Source organism: Condylura cristata, unplaced genomic scaffold, assembly GCF_000260355.1.
Source record: "Condylura cristata isolate star-nosed mole 26May11 unplaced genomic scaffold, ConCri1.0 scaffold00021, whole genome shotgun sequence".
Classification (NCBI taxonomy): domain Eukaryota; kingdom Metazoa; phylum Chordata; class Mammalia; order Eulipotyphla; family Talpidae; genus Condylura; species Condylura cristata.
Genome location: NW_004567122.1, coordinates 16,392,311 through 16,404,142, shown reverse-complemented (window position 1 = coordinate 16,404,142; position 11,832 = coordinate 16,392,311). Strand labels below are relative to the sequence as shown.

At 33.7% G+C, this 11,832-nt stretch overlaps 1 protein-coding gene across 1 annotated transcript in view; it reads right to left on the bottom strand.

Moving 5' to 3' along the window:
* SRFBP1 (serum response factor binding protein 1) overlaps nucleotides 1-10,830 on the bottom strand; it is a 33,053-nt gene extending 22,223 nt beyond the window's left edge. The window contains exons 1-2 of the mRNA XM_012727711.1: nucleotides 10,740-10,830; nucleotides 9,696-9,768 (exon numbers count right to left, since the gene is read on the bottom strand). Coding sequence (XP_012583165.1) covers nucleotides 9,696-9,768; nucleotides 10,740-10,819 — 153 coding nt within the window. The 5' untranslated portion in view covers nucleotides 10,820-10,830. The remainder of the gene's footprint in view (nucleotides 1-9,695; nucleotides 9,769-10,739) is intronic.
* Nucleotides 10,831-11,832: the final 1,002 nt, after the last annotated feature.

Below are 11,832 nucleotides of genomic sequence, written 5' to 3'. Positions count from 1 at the left end.
GAGTCAGCATTATATCAGTCTGAAAATTCTATTGAATACTATATTTTAAGGAGTCAGTATTAAGAAAAAAAATGTTTTCATTCTACAAATTCTCTTCTATAAAATGACTGGTCTTGGGGGGTAAAGTTTACTATTTTTGAATTAGAACCCAAACATTTGTTTCAAAGAGCATAAGTAAGGTACAAATAAAATATTTAAAATCACGTTTATATCTATTCAATATAGCATGTTAAAATTAGTGAAGGTGAGATGTAGGTATTACTTTTTTATTCCGCATATCAAGTAAAAAGAGAACAAAATTAAAGTTTTCCTTGCCCCACTCTAAAAAGTTAGGGGAAAAAAAAATCCTCAAACTTGAACAACTACAGATACCCAATGCACATATTTCCTACCTCAGGGATCAAATTAGAAAATTCACTAAAAGGTCTAAGAGAAATTATAGTAGGAGATTGAACCAATCTTTATAAATATGTATTTGTGACTAATATATAGGAAAATGCTAAAGGGATGTAGCGATATATTAAAAAAATAGTGGTCATTAACTGAAAGACTAAGAGGTAATATTTCAAAATCCCAAGGAAGTCATATTAGTTATTACAAGTTCTAGTTGCTTCAAAGTATTTTCTCTAGAATCTTCACATTCCCAGCAATCCTTTTCAAGGGTGCATATAATAAAAGTCCTATTTTTAAAAATGTATTTCCATGTGTTACTAGCTTAAAGAATATCAATTAGAACTAAAATTATCTTACATTCAAATTTGTTGAAAATATAGTTCCAGATTTGGCAAGGACTTAATAATTTTGAAAGCTAATCATTCTACTAATTTATGGCCCCAAGATAATGACACTTTTGGTATTTTGCTTCCAGATATAATTTCTAAATGCTATATACATACAAAAAAATCTGTCATGGATAACCAGACCCTAACTGTTTAGGAATGCCCAACTATTCTAATTATTTCAAATTCTAAATAAAACCTATCTTTTTTCCCCAAGAGGTAATAATACGCTATCAATCATTTTTATTTCTAAATAAATAATCACCATTAAGTTATAACGAAAAAGTCCATTTCTTTATAATACTCAATTATTCCTGGTCAAGCTATACACTTAATACTTAAGAGGATAGCTTACCAGAGTGTTAAGAAAATGAATTATTGATTCAGAAAGACATGGATAGAAAACTGAACCTAACTTTTCTATGGTCTAGGAGTGTGACTTTGGTCAAAATAATTACCCTTACAGCCTCTTTCCACATCAGTAAAATAGAGCTAACCTTGGAACCTTGAAGAGTTACTAGGAAGATGAGTGATGATTTGATTTGTAAGCTCTGGTAAAAAACCTGCCACAACGTAAGCAATCAATAATTAAGAACTTAAATTATTAAATTGTTTAGGGAGTGCTCCTAGAACTGAAGCTAAAGCTTCCTAGCCTTATAAAATAACATGTAAGTCTAAGAAGTGAAGTTGTTACATAAGACAGTATCTTTATTACCTATATATATTTCAATAAAAGAATATAAAGGAAAATGTATTAATTTAGCAATTCAGAAACATGAGTATTTATTAAACTTTACCTTTTCAAGAAATCTTCCTCAATTACTACCTAAACCAATCTATTGCTTCTTTAAAATTTCTGAAGCACTTACTAAACTTACCCTATTTTTAAAACAATGTGTAGCAGCTCCTTCCTTTGATAAAGATTTCTGTGGTCCCTTCCTGGTTGTGCAGCAGGTTAAAGCACAGTACAATGAAGCTACCACAGCCACTGCAGCTTGAGTTCGACCCCCAGCCAACGAGGTGACCCATACAGTGTGGCAGACCTCTCCTGACCCACCGGCTGCTCTTCTCAGCAGTATATTTCAGTACATCTGTATGTTCTGCTCCCCACTCTATCTCTGGTGAATCTTCTCACCCCTACCCTCACACCTGTGGCCTGTACCCCAGTTTTGTATGCATAAATAAATAAATCTTAAAAAAAAAAAGAAAGATTTTTGTGGAGCAGGAACATACTGGCTTCCAGAAAGATAGGCATAATAAATGTCTCCATAACGCATTTAAAAATTAAGTCAACCACTACTCTTAACTAGTTATTTAGTTTCCAATCTTTTTTCCTATAATCAATTCTCCACTCTCCTTCATATTTTTCAAAGGACATGATTATTCCAAAACCTAAGTTATAATTTCATCTACCATATTAGCCACTATCTTCAATGCTATGTTGCAGCATTCATTCCATATTCTGGCCACATTAATCATTACAGAAATACCTGTTGATTTGTCTTCTTTTATGACTTAGTACACTAAGCAATGGAGACAAAAACAAACAAACAAACAAACAAAACAAAAAAACAAGCATCCTCCAAAATAGGAGAAAAGTAAGGAAGTAATTAAAGTTTTAAGTGTGAAATACCACAGTAGAAATAGAGTACTGAGCAGTCCTTCCAAATCACATAGCGTGCCTTTAGACATGCATGCTTCATTACGGTTGTCCTCTAGTTATCTACAATGCCTTTTCCAAAACAGAATCACAGTGAATCTTCAAGTTACAAATCAGGGTCCCCCATTCTGTAAGATCTTCCTTAAATCCTCTAACTCATTAAATGAACTGATCCTTTCTTTAGGTTCCTACCACTCTTTGATTTTTAAAAGAATAAAAGTCAACTATAGATTTTCATTATAAGTTGCCAAAGAAGCTTTTTTTTTTTTAATAAAGCAATCACTTCCCTTGAGAGGATTTGATTTTAGAGCACTATAAACTAACAATTTAATGGCAGGCTGAAAAAACTGAATGAAATTCTTAGTATTCAAGAAAAATGGAATTGAGCTCTTGTTATCACAACATATTCTAAGTAGCAAAAATATTAACATAAGTTATTCTAACAAATAGAAAAAAACAACAAAGAATAGTTTCCATTACAATAGAAATCTACCAAAGCAAGATGTGTGTTCAAGTTAATGAATACAAATGTCTGAAAAGAATTTATCTGCATAACCCCAAGTTCAGGTGATATCCCAGTTGAATAGAAAAAAATACCATTTTGCAAGACCCGTAATGTTCTTAATAGCTGTATTTCTCTTTGGTAGTTTGCCTACCATTGTATGTTTCCAACAAAACATGTTGTAATATTTGCCTTTTCTCTCTCTCAGTCACACATCAGCTCATAATGGAATAAGGACAGTAGTACTGGTTGTCCAAGTTTTTGAATGAATAGTTGAAAAGGGATTTTGGATATGTTCACAGTTAGTAGAAATGTTCTGCCAAGGTTGTAAGTTCAAATTTCCAGAATTACAAAACATAATAAAATCAAAACAAAAATTAAAAAGCAAAAAAGCAAAAAAAAAAGGTTCAATGTGATAATCCTTTCTTACTGCCTTCCCCTAAATCTGTTTACATACTCAGTAGTCTTTGAACTAGTTTTATCAGGGCAGAAGCAATTCCAAAATCAGTCGTTATTTTAAAAAACAGTTCTAAATAATACCAGCATTTTCATCACTCTGGTTAGTAAGCTGTAACTTTTGTTTTCAAATCAAAGCACGTAGGTTCAAAAACCAAGATGGAATGCCACTTACATGTGTCATAACTGCTCTCATTTAAAAAATAAAAACATAATAAGACCTTTACAGAATTGATAGAAAATCTTTATATTAACAAGCTTATAAATGAAAATCAAGAGCACCTCTATATTAAAAATACAACGTTATGGGTTTCAGGAATATGCTTTATTCAAAATACTGGCCTAAAATTGCCGAAAACACATGTCAAGAGCAAACTAGAATTCCAATGTGATGATCTGTTTTTAAAAGCCACTACGTGAGTGGGAACAGAGCAGGGTATGGTGATATTTTAAAATATCATTCTGATTTTCTGTTTATTACTTCAAATGCCATGTGTACAGAAGAATATTAAGTCAGGGAATCCATAAAAATTCTGTCTTTCAAAAACTGTAAGTTAGGCAGCTTTAGAGCTTCAGTTAAGATGATTATAAAATGTTTTAAAAATAATAAAAACAAAGATGACTCTACATACTCCTAGTAACAGTTCTTTAGTATTCTAGTCATCCAGAGACTCAATGCCATCTCAACCTTCTATACATGTCAATACAAGGGAGACATTCTGCATCAAAGTCACCCAGCTAGCCAAGCAGCAACTCTACATACGTGACACATAAGTGTGTGTTGGGGACAAAGAATTGAGTACAGTGACCTGTTTTCTTAAGCTGGTCTCTCTAAGTAGTAGCAATGGCAGGAAAGTAGGTGCTGTGTGATATAACAGTACCAACAAATACAATCTAGGGGTTGTACAGAGAAGGCGGGGTCAGGAGGTAGTATCAGTGTAATTTTCCTTAAGCAAGTTAAAAAATAGGTAAAAGACAAGATTGTAATTAAGAGGTAGTGAAGGGAAAATGGAATTCGAAATGATTTCTAGATTAACTAAACAAATAATAGCTTTTTTTGTTGTTGTTAAGATTTATTTATTTATGCACACAGAACTGGGGTACAGGCCAGAGATGCATGGGTGGTGAGAGGATTCACCAGAGACAGAGTGGGGAGCAGAACAGGCAGATCGACGAAGTACACTGCTGAGGGGACTGGTGGGCGGGTCAGGAGAGGTCTGCCGCCCCATGTGGGTCAACTCCGGGGCAGATGGGGATCAAACTCATGCGAAAGTGGCTTTTGCTTCTCAGTGCTGTGCTTTAACCCGCTGCGCCACCAGGGAGGGCCCGACAAATGATAGTGTTAAAATCAATTCTGGAATAGAAGAACATCTGACTAGAGCATGGTGGTGAGATATACTTCTGAAATATCTGCTTATTCACTCTTTTCTTTTTGCCTTGCAATATATTACTCTTTACTCCTCCTATCCCAATGCAAGAGCCTCCTGGACAGTGAAAAACATCTAACCCAAGACAGGCTGAGAGCTAAAGCCGGTGGGAGGGTGTTCCATGGACAGAAAGCATTAGAATTCTGGAGTTAAAGTTGTCATAGTAAGGTAGCCATGCACTAAGGAATGAAAGCAGTCTGGAGAGTCAGAAATTAAGGGTGTTAGAGGGAGGAATATGAGAAGGGTGAAGTGAAGATGATGAAAAACAGAGACAAGCATAAAAGGGAAGGAAGGAAAAGAGGGCAGGAATGAAACAAACAAACAGAACTGCCCTCATTTCTGCGAGTTCCCCAGGTCCTAACCCCAGTCCCTGGCAAGGTTAAGCTGCTCACACCCTGAGGTTTCATAAGACACCCTACGATCTTAACAACAGTCTTTCGCTTGGCTAAAAAAATGAGTTACATAAAATGTTAAATTTCAGGTGCATTTGAAAAGTGGTGTTTAATATGAGTGATATCTTACAGAAAAGAAGATTTTCATCAGAGAGAGATTACAATGTATTGGGAATAATGATAGTAATAGTTACACTTGCTAGTAGTAAGAAGATAAAGAGGGAGAACACCAGCATTAAAGAAAGGCTCAGTCAGTCCTATTCAAGAAACTGATAAACACATAGGCAGAAGCTAAACTGAGTGGGCTGAAGATGGACTGGAGGTAAGGAGGTCGAGATCACAGCATATGATTGAAAGATACTAATCTAATAAAGAAGAAAAAGGAAAGATCATGACCACTACTAGGACAGAAGACAAGGGTATCCAGCTGAGGAATATCTAGAGTTTGAAGATCTAAGTAAGTTTTAAGTAATAAAGTTTGCAAAAGAAAGGGACATAGCACAATTAAGAGTTGAACATTCCTAAATTAGAGAAGCAGAAAACTTTTCCTATGAGACCCATAAGCACAAATTTACTGGTATATTAAGAAACAAAGACCTATAGTAAATTTTAGAGTTTCATCATATGTCATCTTTTCAATACCAAAAAATACATCTTTGTGTAGTAAGGCAAGGATGATTATCATATCTGAAAAGTAATCATCACCTTTGTAAATTGTTACAAGTTTAAAAGTAAACACAGAGAAAGGTCCTTAACCAAAGACAAAAAAAAAGGAATGGCTGCATTTAGAAAACTGATTATTTATGTGAACTAAACAATATCATAATAAGATGTAAAAACATGTTAACTGCTGTGTAATTAAAAGATAAAACCCAATTATCAGTCTATCTCAAAGAAAATACTATTTCAGTATGAAGCTAAAAAAGCCTTGCTCATGATTGAAAAAATTTAGTAGTGAAGGTAATAAATTCCAAACTAATTCAGACAAAAGAACAGGACTCAGGGGCAAGGAATGACTTGCTAAGATAACCTACTTAATTATCTTCATTTTCTACATGAAAAAACTGAAGCCTAAAGAGTTCCAAGTTCATGATTTTAATTATACCTCAACTGTAGGAACTAGAAGTCAGTTTTGTAGTTTTCAATTCAATTCATTCCACCTTTTTGTTTTTCTTATTTTAGTCTCAAACAGGGATGCTGGGTGGAAGTTTTTCTACGAGGTAATCAAAAAGTAGGCACAAGCACCTAAAGCAAAACACAACTTTGTTCTAGTGTTCTGAAGACAACTGCAAACAATTAACACAGTTCAAATTTATAGCCACTAAGCTAAAAAATTTAAATCATCAAGAATTAAAAAGGCCTTATTTAACCTTTACACTATTAGGGCTATTTTACTACAAGGAAAAGTAATGGCTTTAAAAGAGGGAGTTTAAAAAAAGGGGGGTAGGCAGACATAAGTAAAGCCTGTGTAACTCTGAGGAACTAAAGAATCTGCAAACATTCTGCACATCTTTGTTTCTTAAAGATCAAATTCCATGTTTATCATATTATCTCACCCATACTCTAGGAGAGTGAAGTCTAGACATATTTCAGAAAGTTCTTGTCTTACTGAAAGTTAAAGCACTAGCACCATTAGCTTTATAACTAGTTAAGAAGTACACCACATAACAACTATTTGACCTTGGGCAAGTTGCTTAAGCCCCATTTCCCTACTCTAAAAGGATAATATTTACCTCCTAAGAGTGAATATAAAACATGCAATATAGCTTCTGGCACACAGTAATTACTCAATAAAAGCTAGTTATTATTTGAAAAAAGCCTCTATTATTTGAAATTTCTTGTTCATTTTGACTGGTTGTAGTAAATATATTACTTTTACCATCTTTCTTCTATTCCTAGGTAACTTGGGGATCTAAAGAAGGGGATAAGCTACTTAAAAAAAAAAAAGAAAGAACAAAAAGGAAGTTTCAAAACAATGTTTATATCATCTTCAAAGTTAAAAGTAGCAAAACTAATAGACAGTAAGCCACACATTGGAATATATAAAACTTATAACCAATGATCAGACAGTATTATAAAGAAGAAGCAATTTCTTTTCCCTGGGCCAAAAATAAAAAAAGCAAAACCAAACAAAAAAACTCCCACACATTTCCATTTCTAAAAATGTCTCAGGTTTTCTTTTTGAGGAATTCAATCTTGTAACAAAATACCCTATTATCATAGAAAGCAACTACAGGACAGTAAGTCATGAACAAGACTAAAAATGTATTGGGTACATGAGCCAACGAGAAAAACTCAACTGGAAAAAAGAGTAAGTAGAGGTTTTTCTCAAAATTTAATTGTGACTTTGAGTTGTTTTGTGATAGCTCTTTGATACTCCCATGTATATGGTAAACACTTCCTTAGAAAATTATAAATGACCGTTCAATTTTAAAAAAATGCCCTATATATTTGTCTCTTTAGGAAAGTTGGCCATTTATACAAAAGAGCCATGAATGAGAAGTGAATCTGCTGACAGGGAAGCAAACACATAGTGTCTCTGATTCTCTTTTTATTCTATTTTACTTATTTTCATTTCATTTAAAGTGAACCTTGTTTTAAACAGCACTACAAAGTTGAAGTAATCTTATCTAAACCACCATAACTGTTGCTAAAAATTGAAAAAATCCATATACTACTAATTTTATGAATCTAAGGAATATGGGCTTAGAGAAAATCAGCTTTCTGTGAACCAACATTACACATTATGAATCACAAGGAAAAATAGAAAAAAAAAAAACAAAACCCATGGCAGTGTACTCAGGAGTGTTGTGAACCTATGAAGTTTAACTATCACTAAATTTGATTTCCTATTATGATGAGATGTAAGAAAACCAAGGAAGAAACTCGACATATAGACTAAAAAAGGGAAAATTTTCTTTGAAATTAACTAAATAAAATTCGTATGAGTTAGAAGAAAAGTATTTTGGAGATTGAGTGGTGTTCTGAAACTCTTCATACACTGCACATACATTGTATATATAATACATCCTTTCTATGGTAAAATAAAATCAACAATTACATAGCAGTTCAAAACCTCGGAATAATTTAGGACTACAAAAATGACTATTCGGAAGAAATTACAGGGAAATTTTTAGGTAAGGAATGTAATTTAGTAAGGGCCTAGGTTAAGAGAAAGTGAAAGAGACAGAGATAAATGATAACTTTCTATCTTAGTATAATCCACAAAGTGAAAATCTCTGAAGGATTTATTTCTCATAGGAATTGCATGGGAAAATAAAGTATATGAGAAAGTCAAAATTATGCATAAACCAAAGTGGCAAATGAAACTTAGTAGTTAAATGCAGAGTGTTTGACTGTGTGATTGGATTAAAAGGGGATTACACCTTTGAGAAAGCAAAGATGTATCAAATGGATTACATAAAATTTGCAGTCCTGTTTATTAGGGGCAGGTGAAGACAAATAAAAACACCCCACAAGAAACAAACAAATCTACGCCAACGAAGAATCATGAGATTAGGTCCTATGTCTGTTTCCACTAAGATTAATTATGATAACTTTGTCCTAACAGAATTTTGCCATTCCCACAAAGGGGTAAAGTGGTGAGAAGCTTTGATAATCTAAATTTGTTAATTTAATCTCAATTAAATTAACACTATTAGAAAATTCTCTTGCTCTTCTATCTCAAAACTTGAAAGTCATACCAAAATGCTAGTCAAACATACATGCAAAATGACCCTGAAATTAAGATAATTGCTGGTACCAAATGTTGTGTTTAAGTTCCACAGTAAAACAGTCTCCCAGACATTTAATAGTATGTCATTTGGTAAATGAAAGTTTCCACAAAATAAGGGCAGTGAGAAGACCTAAAAATTATGTCAGTGAAGAGTCTGGCTTAAAGAAACAAAAGTACGCATCATTTTGGTCCAATACTAATTTTATTTCAAGTTACTACAGAGCTAAATAAAATGCTGACACCACCATACAAAAATTTATTGAGTTGGCAATAGGCAAAGCATGATGTCAGCCACCAATATTAACATCCACATTACCAAATAGAATGAACATTTCAATTCCCGAACTCAACTTAGACATATGCCTAAAATAAAAAGAAACCCTTATGCACGAGGCATTATTAAACATTGACGAGTAGCCTGGAAGAGTTTTAACTGAAATTTGTCTAAAATTTTAACATTTGGTAAAAAAACATGGAAAAATGCAAAGCTTAAACATATTGCAATTTTCTAATTACATACTGCATTCTTCATCAAACAGGTCAACCTTCATCTAATTGCGTACTGTATTCTTCATCAAACAGACCCACACAAGTTATTGTCAGCTCATAATAATATTCAAAGAAGCAATGTCATACACACACACACACACACACACACTCACAACTGTCCTCAAATAAGTAACGTTGCACACACACATTCAGGATGACAGAAGGAAAACATACAAACACACACAAGTTCTTACCTTCATGGCATGAATTTCTTCAAGCAATCTTTGTGCCCGTCTTTGGTTTTTTGACAGTGCATCTTCAGTACCCCTGCAAAAAACATATTATAACATGCATTCAGGAAAAACGTTGAGACTCATTTTATAACAAAGACAATTTATCTCATTTAGACAGGTACAAAAAATTTCTAAATAACAGACATTTATTCATCCTGAATTACTCTTCTCCTCTATCCAAAACATACATCAACCCTACCAACAAACCTATGTTTTTACCAAATAAATATTGTTCCAGCATTACATTCATGACTATCACTGATAAGTAAAATTCCCTCTAATTCCTTAATGGGAAAGCCAAATAACTATTTTAATCCTTCAATTAATAGCATATTTTACTTACTACAATAAACATTTCATAAACTACTACTAAAGTTTACATAAAATTTTTTCAGAGTGAAATTTACTCTGTGGAATTAAGTACTTAAAAATGCTAAAATATCTGATTATACCAGACAGCTCAATCTTCTGAAACAATTAAAAAAGAAAGGAATCAGTAACAGAACACCTGAAAACTGTATTCATGCTCAAAGCATAAAAACTACATTTCTTTCTAATGGTAGTGATACTAAAAATTCAATTTTTCTCATGAGTCACATAAATGATTTCAAATAGATAATTCAATAATTGCAAAAAAAAAAAAAATCAGAATACTGTATTTTAATAAATTTTCAAAAGATACTGAAGATTTCAACTTAGTTATCAATTCAAGGGAAAAAGGAATATAAAATCTTCATACGTGATTCAAGTCATGGTCAGAAAGATCAAAAAGACTTGAAAAAAACAGAATTCACATTATTTCAAGTGGTTATCAGTTAGTCACATACCACATGAGGACATGCTGACACAGCACATTCTATGGCACTCAGATCCTCTCTACATTTGACAAAATGCTGTATGAGAGAGACATTTAATTATCCTTCCAGGTCCCACCCTCAAGTTTTGTAAATACTGAATAAAAATAACTACATATTAGTCATAGGACCATTACTTTGAATGACTAACTTTTTTAACTTCAGTCTGGAAACACTCCTGACAAGTTTTCGGATAACCAAAACTCGGATTCTCTTCACATCTTTTCTCATCTTCACAACCTTTGAGGAATAAAAACAAAAGTAGAAAAGTTCTTAATTCAAGAAAGAAACAAACTTAAGTCTTAGTATCATCAACTAACTAAGCCTACCACTTTTTTTTTTTTTTAAGATTTATTTATTCATGCAGAACCGGGGTACAGGCCAGAGATGCGAAGGGTGAGAGGATTCACCAGAGACAGAGTGGGGAGTACAACAGAGAGATTGACGAAGTACACTGCTGAGGGGAGCAGCGGGCGGGTCAGGAGAGGTCTGCCAGCCATGTGGATCTCCTCCGGGGCAGGCGGGAATCGAACTCATGCGGAAGTGGCCTTAAGCTTGTTCGTGCAGTGCTTTAACCTGCTGCGCCACCAGGGAGGGCCCTAAGCCTGCCACTTTAACCAAATTTTTTATTTAACTATATTCACTGTCTGATGAAATCAAGCATGTTCCACAAACAGTGAAGGGAATAAATCAACATTCTAAAAAAGTTGAATGTATCTGAGAACTAAGAGAAAGTAACAGTTTAAAAAAAAAATTACAATATTCCCAGGTTAGGATTTTAATATTACACATAGATCACAGTGGGCCTGGAACATAAGAAAACTGAGTTGCATGCGATCGGAAACCATCATATTTACCTTTACATTCTTGTCTTACAATAGTGTAATGGCAGACATTTAATCCACTGAAAGTTATGTATTAACAAAAGCAAATGTGTGAAAGTGACTACATTTTACTTATTTAAAAAGAATTCTCTACATTTATTTAATTTTTTAATATTTTATTTATTTATTCATACAGAATTGGAGTACAGGCCAGAGGTGCAGGGTAGTGAGTGAGAGGATTCACTAGATACAGGGAACAGAACAGAACAGATCGACTGAAATATACTGCTGAGGGGAGCATCAGGCTAGACAGCAGAGGACTGCTGTGCCATGTGGGTGAGCTCCCTGGCTGGGGATCGAACTCATGTGCAGTGGATTGCCTTAACGTACATAGATTTAACCCCCTGTGGCACTAGGGAG